Source organism: Apis cerana, linkage group LG3, assembly GCF_029169275.1.
Source record: "Apis cerana isolate GH-2021 linkage group LG3, AcerK_1.0, whole genome shotgun sequence".
NCBI classification, from domain to species: Eukaryota; Metazoa; Arthropoda; class Insecta; order Hymenoptera; family Apidae; genus Apis; species Apis cerana.
Genome location: NC_083854.1, coordinates 8255073 through 8269297, shown reverse-complemented (window position 1 = coordinate 8269297; position 14225 = coordinate 8255073). Strand labels below are relative to the sequence as shown.

At 28.2% G+C, this 14225-nt stretch overlaps 1 protein-coding gene and 1 long non-coding RNA gene across 2 annotated transcripts in view; one reads left to right on the top strand and one right to left on the bottom strand.

Moving 5' to 3' along the window:
* The first annotated feature begins 1102 nt into the window (after positions 1–1102).
* Positions 1103–14225, top strand: part of LOC107998144 (failed axon connections) — a 31883-nt gene continuing 18760 nt past the window's right edge. Inside the window, exon 1 of the mRNA XM_017057228.3 lies at positions 1103–1686. Coding sequence (XP_016912717.1) covers positions 1345–1686 — 342 coding nt within the window. The 5' untranslated portion in view covers positions 1103–1344. The remainder of the gene's footprint in view (positions 1687–14225) is intronic.
* LOC133665806 (uncharacterized) lies at positions 11041–12603 on the bottom strand. Its single transcript, XR_009829171.1, has 2 exons — positions 12151–12603; positions 11041–12035 (listed from the first exon to the last, which is right to left on the bottom strand). It is a non-coding gene; the product is annotated as an uncharacterized LOC133665806 (long non-coding RNA).

The following is a 14225-nucleotide window of genomic DNA, read 5'->3' as shown; positions in this document are numbered from 1 at the left end:
AAAACATTGTACTGCCAAAAAATTCCATAGAATTGAAAAATAACATGTTGTATTAAAATTTAATTTTTATAAAAAATAAAATATATAAAAGAAATGATAACTGTGATATTTATGCATCTTTTTTTTGCTCTATCAATAATTGAAATGATTTGAAACATCAATTCTTATTCTTTCGATCATTAATTTGCATCTTGAAATAAAAAGATTTGACTTTTTGCAACATTTATTGATATTTATTCTTAAACGAAACGATATCTATAGAAAAAATAATCGCGTTTATAGACTTAACAATCAATACGATATTTCAAGAGAATAAGAACGAAAAGATCATTGAACAAAGAAGAAAGAAAGAAAGAGAGGAAAGTATAAAATATCAAGTGCAAAAGCAAAGAAGCATATATGATTCGAAGAGAGTTTATACCCATGGGCGGCGCAAGTTGTGGCAGGTAGTTTTCCAAATGGAGTCTATCGGATAGAGAGTGGAAAAAAGTAATCCGTGAAAAGGGGTTCGTTGTTACGCCGGTCTGGTGCGACGTTGCCGGTTTTGTACAAATAAGAAGAGCAGTTGGCTGGGTTGGTTCAGGTCTGAAACTAGAACGCTATGGAGCCCCGTTCTCCTCTCGAGAAAACATTAGAATTAATTAAATTTAAAATATAATAAATATATGAAACAAAAATATATGTTATCACTGCAAGTACTACTTGTATCATATGATTATAAAAATTAATACTGCTAATAGCATGTATATAAAAAAGAAAATTGAGATACAATTTAATAATAGAAATATATATATTATATATTACAATGTATTTCATAGTTCATTCTGGGTACCCAAATACATAGTTGCGAGTTTGTTCGGCCCTCTTGAGATGGCGATGGCAGCAGTGTTGCCAGGCGAGACTAACCACAGCGAAGTGGAAGCGAACCTGCTTATGGGGGTTTTGCGGGAGGAAAGGAGGGATTCAAAGGGACTTGGATGAAAAAAGAAAGGTAGAATCAACAGAGAAAGAGAGAAAAAGCGGCACGCGGACCGGGCAGGGGTGGCGGGCCAATTAAATATGGCGATAGCAGTGGGGTGTGGCGCTTGCGCATGCGCAACATCAATTTTAGCTGGGGGGACAGGAACCATGGACAGAACGGGGCAGCGACGAGAAGGAACCGGCCGGCAAGCAGAGGGATCGACGAGTACCCGGCATACGTTTGTGTGGTGCGCGCTGTCTTCGAGAGATAAGCTTCCAGTGTCGCTCGAGAACTTGTTCGTAGACGTTTGTTTGCTTGCTCGCTCGTACAAAGCGTTTTCTCGTTTTCATTAAAATCGGTTAGACTTGTGAAAAATAATCAAAATGACGATGGCAACGGAAACAGAAAATACTGGGCCGGAAAGCAAAGAGATAAAAGATGTGAAAGAAATGAAAGAAGCATTGAAGGACGAAACGCCGCCGGACAATAAGCAAGAGGAGAAAGATGCGGCGAAAAAGGAAGAAAATAAAAAAGAAGAGACCGCTGACGCCGCGGCTGCTACGCCATCCTCGGCACCGACCAAAGCTATCAGCGTGCATAAAACTAACTACGAGAAGGATGTTGTTTATCTATATCAGTTCTCCCGAATACCTCTTCTACCATCCATCTCACCTTATTGTCTCAAGGTGGAAACATGGTTGCGACTCAACGGTATTAAATATGAGGTAAGTGTCTATTATTATATCTTCCCTGATAAGAATCATTTGAATTTCGAAATTCATAATACAGACAAAACAAGATCGATGTGAGCATAATGCTCCCAAGGTTGAACTCTAGGCGTCATGTTTCTTTCTGATATATCCAAGAACGCGTCCTTTCGATTTTTCGTTTACAAGCCGGTTAAGTTTTAATGTATTCCTTATACTAAGAATATATACAATTCATCAAACCGTCGAACGTGATATATTTAAATAAGATACAAAAGATTGAATCCTTTACCGATTATTTCAAAATGGCGACTCTTGTCAACCTTTGTGTGCTCAAAGCAATGTTTAAATGCACTTTCAACATAATTTTCGATCGATTTTCATTACTTTCTGCGCAATCGAAGTTTCGCTTTGATTGTAAATTTATTCTTGTTGCAATATTGATAGATCATTCACTCATGATTCATGATTTTCTCAAGAATTTTAGTATACTTCTTATCACAATATCGATTTCTTTTGACTGAAAACTTGAAAAAAATATTTGCATGTTTTTTCCGAATTATTAGAAATTTAAATGCATGAGATTTTATGTGAGTTAATTTATTATTTATCAATGCATTTAAAATTTTACTTGAACTTTTTGATTTTTATGCCATAGAGGGTTAAAGTAATCTAGTAGCTTACCTTGAATTTCAGATACAAATATTTATAGAAACCTTATTATGTTTACACTCAAGCTTTTAAACAAGCAGCGATAATGTACCCACGTCTCTTTTGATGGTGGCAAGACTTAAGCATGTAATCGTGCATGTAATAGCTAAACATATAAGAATCTAATTCCCATTATACGATATGTATACACGTCAGCTTAATTCACGAGAATATCGAACCTGTTATGTTTCGAACTTGGCAATCTTTTATCGTTTAACTCGACTCGATATATATATATTTCACGAAACTTTCAATAAAACATTGGTGATCTCGTTGAGATTATGTTTCAATTTTCAACATTTCAAAAAAAAATAATTAATCAATGATTTCTCTTATTGTGCGTAGCTATGGTTTCTATCGTAAAAATTTTATATTCGTCACGAGAGTAAGGCAGCCGGATGACGGGTGCACACGATCGAAAAGCATGAAAATACATTTTCTCGCGAAAGAGGTGAAAGGCCCGGCGGCATGCATTCCTCTACGGACTTTTAAAACGGGTTTCTGCGTCTCGCGTGGGGGGCGAGTCGGAGAGCCTATTGGCTTCCAACTTGAACAGAGGCAAAATGCCCCCGTGTGCGTCATGGTTTGATCCTGCGCGTTTCTGTTTTCAATGGGGATGGAAAGGACGCGTAGCAAACTCCTTCGAACTTCGAACATACGCAACGGGACTATTCACTCGATAAGATTGACACGTCGATTATTAATCGTTGCTTCCACCATGTACTATATATTGCATCGCTTTTCGACAAATACAATATCGATATCATGTTGTATTAAACATTTTACGCTATGAAGAATTGTAGTATTTTTAGGCGCCAACATATTTAACATATTCTGGATGATCTTTTTATACTCGAGAAAAGACGGAGATAATAGTTTCTTTTTTTCTTTCGGGATAATCACACTATACAAGCATTTATCTCTGTGTTTATACACGTTTTTGCATCGATTTATTTATATCGCCGATAGCATAATGCAGAGAGGGCAATATTGGTGCGCGGGTCGTGAAATAAATGATAAATAATCAGGACGCCTTATTGTAGACCTTCTTGAAAACAAGTAGATGATGTTATTGTTCTTTTTATACTTCTTTTTATATAGTATGAAATTTTGTTTGAATAATAATTAAATAATAATATATAATATATTGTAGGACCGTATTATATGTAAATGAATTTTAGAAAATAATTCATAATAGTTCATAATTCACTATAATATCCTTCATTAAGATATTTTTAAATAATAATTTGAAATGAATAATTTCATTTTCAATTTTTCAAAAATAATTATTATATAATAGAATAATAATAGAATATACATATAATACATATAATTTTTCAAATTTATAATTATAATTTCTTTTTTAAAAAAAACGAAATTTTTATTTAACGAAATTAAAATCAATGTTCTTATATTATAGTTAAAAAATAAAAGAATTCAGAAACTTTTCTGCGAAACAAATGGAATTTCATTTCAAGATAGTCGTTACTTTTTGAAAATTACTTTTTTTTTCTCTTTTAATCGTTGTTATAGTTGTATAGTATCTTTTTTTATCTATCACTGTTACTGGAGTCTCTCCTCAACATCTGTTGAACATATAACATTTTTCTCTGAAGAGGAACTCACATATGGAGACTTTGAAAAGCAGAATTTAGAAGATCGAAATTTTTTTATCTGATTTTTGTCCCTGTTTATTTTTCTAGTAAATTAGTGTTCACGAAGTTCATATGTCATGCTTGTAATTTCGAATAATTTTTTAAGAAAGAAAAATGAGAAAATATATTTTCAAACCATAATTATATAATTATGTCAAAATAATTATATAATATTTAAATAAAACGATATGATTTTGTCTGGTTAATCTTTTTGAATTGGAAGAGTTATTTTTAGATATGCTAATAGAGAATTGTGCTTTATGTAATTTATCAGTTGCAATTGTCGAATGTTACTGACGCCTCCACTTCCGGTACTTGGATACTTTGATTCTGAGTCGTGATTTCAAACCCATACTCTGTTCTGATTGTAGCAATAATTGTGGCATTAATAAAATATATTGTTTTTAATATTTTTTTATATCTTTTATAAATTTTCTGTATTATATAATTTTTTAATTTTTTTGAAAAATATAATATATTTTTAATAATAAAATATAATTTAAATATATAAATATATAAAACACAATTTATATATATATATATATATATATATATATATACTATATTTATACATATATTTATACATATTATACGTATATACATATACATATAATATTATAAAAAAAATTTCATGGAATATTTTCAATTAGGAAATCTTTTAATGTAAAAAATAAAGTTATTGATAATGGTCTTTATTTAAGTTTTTCGCGATTTTATATATTTCTTAAGAATTTAATTTGCAGAGTAAATAAAATCATTTTTTTCTTCAAAGTTGGTCAGAAATTGCCCTCCGGAATGATTTTCTAGATTGTATTCCCATATGAAGAATCATAGTAACTCTTTTATAATGAGCGCTTGTTCGAATAGTAAAATAGTGGAACTGGAACAAAAGAGGTCACAGGTAATACGGAGGAAGTTCCTATTGAACTAATCATTATCAAGATAGGTATAAATAACGCATGGAGTAGCCCGGATCAATTGGCCAACTTGACCAATTTTGCACCAACTATATAAGCATCTCTGTAATTTCCAAGAAATGCTTTCTATTTTTGCAAATTATATGATAAATGTATAATATCTCTTTATATTTGATTTTAGAATGCTATATTTAGAAAGTATTTCTTGGTATATTATGAAAGGCATTTTTTTTTTATTTCGTAATAAAATAAATTGAATTTACTGAAAATTATTGAACATTAAAAAAGACGCTTGTATAATTTTTAAATCAAAAAATTTTAATAATTTTAACAAATCTCCAATGTTATTTGATATTATTTATATTATATATATTTGATACTATTATTATATATTTATATTTATTATATATATAATTATAGCTTATTATAACAATTATAGCTTTGTTTAAGACCAAATTATAATAATATAGAAATTGAAGAATGCAATCTAGATTATTGTAGTTTGTTATTTATATTTTTTATATAACTATTTTACAAATAAATAACAAGTATAAAACAAATGATTATATACATATTAATGTATATTAAAAACAGTAATTAATTTATTTATATAATATAAATAAATTTCAAAAAATATGTTATATATAAATTCCAAGAAATAACGAGATAATTTATTATTTCAAACAATTATTTGTTATAATGAATTTTATAAAAATGTATAATATAAAGAATTATAATATACATTTGAATATTTACAGAAATATTGGAAATCTTTGAAAGAATATACGATGTTGCGAAATAAAAGAGAAGGAAGAGACCACTTTCGAAGATGTATAATGATCTAAAATAGCACAAGTTGCTAATACGCCAAACTAGGTTATGAAAAAATCTGAAACAAGAATTCTCTGTTTCATATCTGCTTCTCACGCTTTCTTGGCAAGACGCGCTTTTCGGTGCGAAAGTTAGCGGGATACGGGAACGCGTGAAACTGTGCTAATTTATCCATCGAGTTCTCTCTTAAGTTTTTTCTAAACATTCATATAGGTATGCACACTTATGCTGCATATTTCTTAATATATTACAATCTCTAACTATGTATATTAAATGTGTAATTCTTTTTTTTTTTTTTTTTATTAAAACTTTATCTAAAAAGTTTAGTTCTCTCATTTTCTTTTACTTCTTTTTTTGTAAAATATTCATTTTTCATATATTTTTTTTCGTTTTTCGTTTCTTTTTTCGTACAACTCTATATAATTACACATATCCATTTTAATCGTATTCATTTTTTGTAATAATAATTAGAATTTCTATTTATTCATTGCTCCAAATTCCAAATATAATTATCTACCTAATTATATCTATATAATTAAGTATATATTAAGTATATATATAACAAGTCTTATTTTATTTATTAATATGTTCTATTTTGGTATAGTTTGTTACCAATTACTTATTCACTGATCATTGTTTTTTATTTCTTTTTTTTAAAAATAATTTGTTTTCTTTTCATCGAGTAACTTTTAATTAATAATAGGATTAAAATTGATTATCAAAGATTTGGTAGTATTTTAGATGGATAACATAACAGAGAGAGCAACGAATCCTGCGAACGATCGAGAAAGAGTGAGTAGGATAGACAGAGACGCGTATGTAATGCGCATGCCCGAACGAAGGTCTGTCGGGCCAAGCCATTTGTGCCCGGCCAATCGATTGTTTCCGACGTTTCTCCAACACGCTAAACTCGTTTCCGGTCCGATTTATCCGCGACCGGTTTCCGCGATACATACTAAGCACGAGAAGTTGACTACGAAAGCGATACGTTATAATTGCATTGTACACTCGTCCGTTAAACGGGTGATTGTAGCGGTGGTTTGTTTGAAGGTAGGGATAGCGGCAGAAGAGGAGAAGGAATCGTATCTGGTACTTCTGCAATAAGCAACCACATTGTACGAGGATCTATCGGTGCTCCATCGAGCATAAGTATTATACTTTCATGACGGTGTAATGAGAGAAAGCAGATCTCGTTGCAAAGAACACGAGTAAAGTCGATCGAGGTCACGTATTTTAATCAACTCGACCGTGTATTATATGATTTTTGGGCAATTAATCGAAAATAGATTGCTTTTAAAAGATTTTGAATAAAAATTTCACATATATAAATGTGGTTGAAAATATATTCCTTCTGATATAAATCTTTTTATTGACATGTTTCTGAATACTTTACAAAATTTCTAAACATTTATAAAGGCCTAAATTTGTGGTGTTTGTTAAATTCTGTCAAAGTTCAGTTAGATCGCATTGATGATAGATTAAATATGAGTTAGGCAGGCAACGGTGTCGAAATTCTTTCGAGGAAGACAGGTTTTAGAAGGAAACCATTCTATGGACTCCAGTTATGGCTTGGGCTGGGTCGGGATTTAACGAGCCATGGAATGAGGTGACTCATAGGAACTCTCTGGAGAACGCAGTTCACGAGGAAAAACAAAGTGGTCTGGTATTTAGGTTGGGAGAAGTCAGCAACCATAGACACCTTTAGCGAGCTTTATTATATCATCCAAGTGTTTCCGATTAAGCGATCATTGCAGTTTGGTCGAGTGTTTAAATTGCATGATTGATCGGCCACTTCGAATCGTTGCCTACTTATTTTGATATCGCAAATCATGGGATTGACCTTCGAGCTGGTTCAGAATGATGATCATCGGATATAAATGAATTTCATAAATGACAATGTGACTAAAATAAATTTTATTCGACTTGGAATATTTGTTGAAATTTGGATGAAGTTTTATGTATTAAAATTTAATAAGAAGATTTTCTAATCTTGTAAGGTTCTTCATTGTTTATTATATTATATATTTTTATTATTGCTATCTTTATTATTATTTTTTTTATTAATTATATGACTCTTTCTTTATATTTCTTAATATAAATTTTAAAAAACTTTATGACTATTGATTTATATATGGAATTAATGTATCACCTTATGGCTTTACGTGGCATCATGCATTTAGTTTTCAAATGCATTCTTATAATTATTTCACTTATAATTTTCAATTGATATAAAAATGTAATTTTTTTCTCTCCCATAATATTTTTAATCAATATTATTAATTTGATCCGTTCCTATTACATACATTTAAATATTATTATATATATATATTTTCTCCGATTCTATGAAGAATAATATTTAAAAAAAAATGTTTTATTACACAAATTATACACACACGTACATACATATTTTCGTATTCGTTATATTTCGTATTCGTAATATATATAACTAATTTTATAACTAATTAATATATAACTATTTATAATGGAATTTTATGAAAAACTTCATTAATAAATATTTTCCCTTAAAAAATAATTTTCTTTTTTACGATGATACTTCGATTAATTTATATTTTTAATATTTTGTGAGATTTCAAAGTATTACAAACATTTAAAATTATTGTTTAATAAATTGAATCACCAATTAAACTATACTATAAGTTTAAAAATTAGCAAAGTATATTAAACTTGATATACTAAATTTCTGATTTCTAGAATTATCAAACTTAAAGTTTGTAAGTCCAAAAATTCCAAAGTTAGTGAATTCAGAATTCGTATAGTTAAAAATAACTCCTTCTCTACTTTCTTTTTTTATCCTTTTAACTTATCGTTTTCTTTCGATTAGTTAAGGGATTGTAAATGTATATAAGAACCATATGTATATGAAAAGTGTATATGAAAAGAATTGATGAAATTTCAAATAAAAACATAACGAATATTTTAATTTCACAATTATATAATATTTTTTATTAAAAATACAAAAATTTTGTGTATAAATTCAAAATAATTATAGTTTTATTTTACAATCAGTAGTTAAAATAATTATATTTCGCACGTCAACACATAATTAAAAGAAATATGGACATATAAGGATTTGAAATCTTATCCAAGGCTATATTTTATTAAAAATATATATATATATATATGAGTTAGCATTAACGCATGAAAATATTTTACAATAATTCCAAGTTATGCAATATATACTGGATTATTTATTTTTTTTATTCTGAAATATTTTTCTATCTCTAATTAAAAGTTCTATCTGATCATTACATAAAACATATTATTGATAATAAGTATGATATACAATATGAAACACTAAGAAGTATATACGATTTGCCAAGTTTTCCATGTCTCATGTGAATTATACAAGTAGGTTATGCCAGTGTTAATTTAGAAAACTGATTCTTGTTCTCGAAGTTCTGGATGTTCACGAGAGTTTATAACGCATCAATCCCTATTGAGACAGATGAAGTTAGTTTCAGGGATCTAATTGAAATTCGCAAGTTCCTACCTACTAATAAATAATTAGGCTGAATATTAGTGAGACAAATGAATAGTTTATTTCTTATCGAAAATTATTGATTGATATTGTAGCAAATTAGGATTACTTTATTTAAATTTAATTTATTTATATTTTTTTTTTAAATAAAATAAATAGCAGAAATCACACTCGACTCATAGACACGATTAACTATTATCAATTATTTTATGACTGCATTTATGGCCAATAATAATATTTCATTTTCCACTAAAAAAATATATAAATATTTTTGATTTATATTCGATATTTTCTTTATAAAAAAATAAATAAAATAAATAATTTTCAATCATTCAATTCATATCTTCTTGATTTCATCGGGAAAATTTTATTCTCGAAAAAATTATCTATTTTTTTCAATCGCATCTGTTATTTATTATCCCACGTGTTAAAACATAAGTATTTCACGATTAAATGTTGATAATATCAAATCATAATTACCGAGCAAAATGATTTCAAATTCGCAATAATTTCACAATATTATCTTCTATTAGTTTCAGTTGGCAAACGTGTTAATTTAGCAATTATGTCGGACTATAATACATGAAATTGCGTTAACAAGACTTTCATTCTGGATGGCACATGGTTGGCCTACTACGTCTGCTCTTGATCAATTCAAGCTAAAAGCTAAAAGGGAGAAGTGAGACGAGCAATCGTGCGTTGTATGCACGTTTCATAGTTGAGGCAGGTCAGACTCTTTAAATCACCGGAAACAGGTAGAGAAGATGTGGATAAACCGTTCTCTTCCCTTACTTTATTCCACGCCCTATGCTTTTTAAAATAATTTTTTGAAAGCTCTATAGATTTAAAAAAAATGCATACACATGCGTTCAACTATGTGCCATGAAAAATTTATCTCGTTGGAATTTCCAGAGCCAGAACTTGTGTTCAGAGTCCTTTGAATCTAAAGAATTTTACGATGTGATTATAGCGATTGTGCAAACGTTTAAAGATTAGAGTGAAGGTTAGATTTATTATAGAAATATAGAGGGCGTTTGTGTAAATGAAATGCTCTGAAATGTTTGAATGTTATGCATAAAAATATGATGGAATTTAAAAGTGGAAAAAGTGTACAGATAATAATACGTTGTAAATTATTTAAACATATTATCTTCAAATTATTGTCATTATTTTAATCAATTCATGATTACAACAATTTTATTTGTAATATGTGAAGAGAAAGATAAAGGCATTGAGTTGAAAGTAACAGAGTAATATTGTTTTTAAATTTTTGAACGAAAATTATTCTGATTCACCGTGGGAGGTATTTGATATGCCTTCCGGCTGTTCAAATGCGTAACTCGATTCTCTTTATTAAGGCTGCTATATAGGCTTCAATGAGTGCCAGATTTTTTTCTTTAATTCTCGATAATAATCTTAATGGAAATGTTAATGGAATGGTGAATACTAATAATAGAAATATTTTTATGGAATCTTTATAAGACATTATAACGAAGCTATTAATATTTAAATATAGCTATATAATTTAAAAGAAATTCTTTCAATACAAATAATGCTATATAATAATGATATATATTTTTATAACTTTTTATATTAAAAAATTTTTACACTCTCATACTACAAAAAATTAATCATTTTTTATATTTTTATGTTAAAATAAAACATTGAATTTTTTTATATTTCCCTAAATTATGTTAAAACAAAAATAAATAAAATTGCAAATCATTTTCACGAAATCAATAAGTAATTAAAAAAAAGATTTTTATTTTTTTTTACATTTATTTCAATATATTTACAAATCTGTTTTTTGAAATTTGCTTTACAATAAAAAAATAGATTTTTTCTCATATTAAAAATTAGTAAGTTTTATCAAATAATTTTAAACAATATTTTCAAAATTTTCTACAAATATTTTTATTACATTTTATTCAATGTCAGAAATATCAATTATATTTTCATTCGAACATCGTTTCAGCTGAAAGAAAAATTTAATTTGCATACGTGATGAAATTACTTGAAATTAAGTTCGTGATAAAATGTTTCAGAAACAAATTCATTCTATATTATTTTTGTTTTTTGTTTTTATTTTGTAATATCTGTCAAATTAAAAAAAGAATTAAAAAAAAAATTCGACTTTAAAAATGAAAAAAAATTTTCAGCGATATTCTTGAATATCCTTGAATTAAAGAATTTACATATATAAAGAATGCATTTTTCTCATGCCTATGCGTGCATAGTGATTATTTTGCACAAACTGCGATATATCTTGTTATTTTATATCTTATATTGGTCTTCTTTGTTCTTTATAGGAACATGTCTTGTTTTAATAATGGACTAAAACCTGTCAAAACAAAATTTTTTTCTTTCTTTATCTGTTTTTTTTTTTACATGTTTTATCAACAGAATAAATTTTTTTTTCTATACATTTTTTTTTGGATAGAGATATCCGTCAAACATATTGTTAATTTCATTAATTTAACGCGTCAAATATCATTTCTTTCCAATTTATCTTCTGAGAAAAATTTCCTAATCATATTGCACGTGACTCTTTTGTGCAGTTTCTTGCTTTGCAACTTAAGCAACCAAGCGAGTAGGCAGGAGTAGATGTTATCTTCAATTAAAGACAGAATTTCCGACGTAGTAACATGATCATTGTACAGACTTTTCTTCCATTTGTCATGATTTCCTTTTTGTCTTTTTGCATATCTTACATTTTTTCATCTTTGCTCTGGATTCCGTGAATTATTCATATTGCTATTTTTAACGTAAATACCATTGCCACAATTAATTTCGTAAATTCCGATAATATGAAAATATGAATACATATTAATTTAATTCCTTAAATATCTTCAATTCAATTTAAACCTACCAACGATAACCTATTTTCTAAAATCAAACCAAATAAATAATGTTTTTTTAATGAACAGTATAATACAAGTCTCGATTTTCAATCTCGTTTATAAATATAAACATGTACACATTCATAAAATATAGAAAGAAATCAATTTTAATCCACCATTCAGCGAACGCAAAAGATCTGTACTCTCTGCACATAAAAGAATATAGAGTATACATATACATATAAACGTATGTATGCGTGAAACCTTACATATGAAGGTTGTTTTCCATCGACGGTCGTCAATAGGTATCGCATTATAAACCAACGCGACGCGGTTTCCGTCCGAGGACTGTCCATTCGAAGACGCAATTCGTGATATACGCGTTCTCTCCATTCCTATATAAAGCATCCTCCGTTCGATTTGTTCATCCAATAGATAGTCTATTCAATCGCTTCTCGTCGTCGTGCTTTATGAATACTGATTTACTTGTCGCTTGCACATACTGTTTTATATGCCTCGAATTTATGCGCATGCGTGCAGAAATGCGTTCACGCGATTCATTGTAACCGCGTAGAAAGCGTTCCTCTTTGTCGAATGGTGTTGAGGTTGATCATGTTTGGAATGATTGGTGTTTGATTGGATATTGATTCGTAGGCTTTTTATCGAGAGCAATTTATTAAATATTTTAATTGTAGTTTTAAAAATATATAATTCTAAAAAAATGAATTCTTCTATGTGTAGAAATTTTATTTGCTTGCGTGAATAGAGAAATAATTAACTGCAATTTTTCAATGTAATAATGTAATAATTAATAGTTGAAATTAAGAAAAAAAGAAGAACAATTGAAAAGAGAAAATTCAAGAATTAATTTAGAAAAATAATTGTGATCGTGTTTATTTTATATTACTATAAACTTTACTGCATTACATTACTAATGAACTAAATAGTGCCTCATATATACATCTAGTGGAAATTATATCTCTGTCCAACAACACTACCATGAATCGTTAATGTCTCATATAACATGAGTTACATTTATCTATGAATATCAAATCTCTTTGGAACACAATCAATTTTCATCATGGAAATATTAATATTATGTGCAATTATATAACATATTAATATATTTTCACGTAATTATTTATAATTTTAACTTACTGAATACCATTAAAAGAGAGTTGAAATTGTGCCTTTATAGCAGAGTTTACGGTAAAACTTATTCAAAGCTATAGTGAAAACTATTTATAACTATTATAACGATATTATTTATCGTTTATATATATATACGTAATATAAATAACATTCGTATATAAAATAAGTAACAACATAATAGATAATAATGATAATAATAAATAAAATAATGAATTTCTTTCATTCAAATCAATAAATGATTCTTATTTAGTGAACAAAAGTGGCATTGATCGGAAAAAGCTCATCGAAGATAATTGCTCGGTTGTTCAATGGGAATGGATCAATGTATGAGCGATAAACGCCTTATCCTAACGAGGTGGTTACAAATTAGCGGATTCTAACGTAATGCGATTATGTCTCGGCAACGTGGTATCCTCCTTATCGAGGAGAACGATCAGAAAACAGACGGTAATTATTCATGGTTGATGATTCACTGGAATGGTATATCCTGGAATCGAGACCAGTGAAGCCTCAATTGTTGTTACATGGTAGATTGTAAAAATATGAAACAAGTCTAATTACAGGGAATAAAACGATTTATTGATCGATGAAAGAGTAATAAAAATTTTCAAAGAAAAGGTAATATCAGGAAACAATCAAATGATTGTATAGTTCGGAGAAAGACTGAGTTTTTCATATTTAATTTCTAAAATTAATAACAACACACAATTTTATTAAAAAATATTTTATAATGCTTAGATACATTTCTGTTAAAATTTATTTTTCTATCCAATAGAATAATTTAAAAAATAAAGAAAAATTCGTTTGAATTTTATATATAGATTATGTATTTGGATTATCAGTTTTTAACGATACCAGTGTTAAATTTAGACTCAAGAAATTATTTGGAAACTCATAAATATATTCTCTATCTTTTATGATAATTTTATTCAAAGTTATAATGGAAGAATCA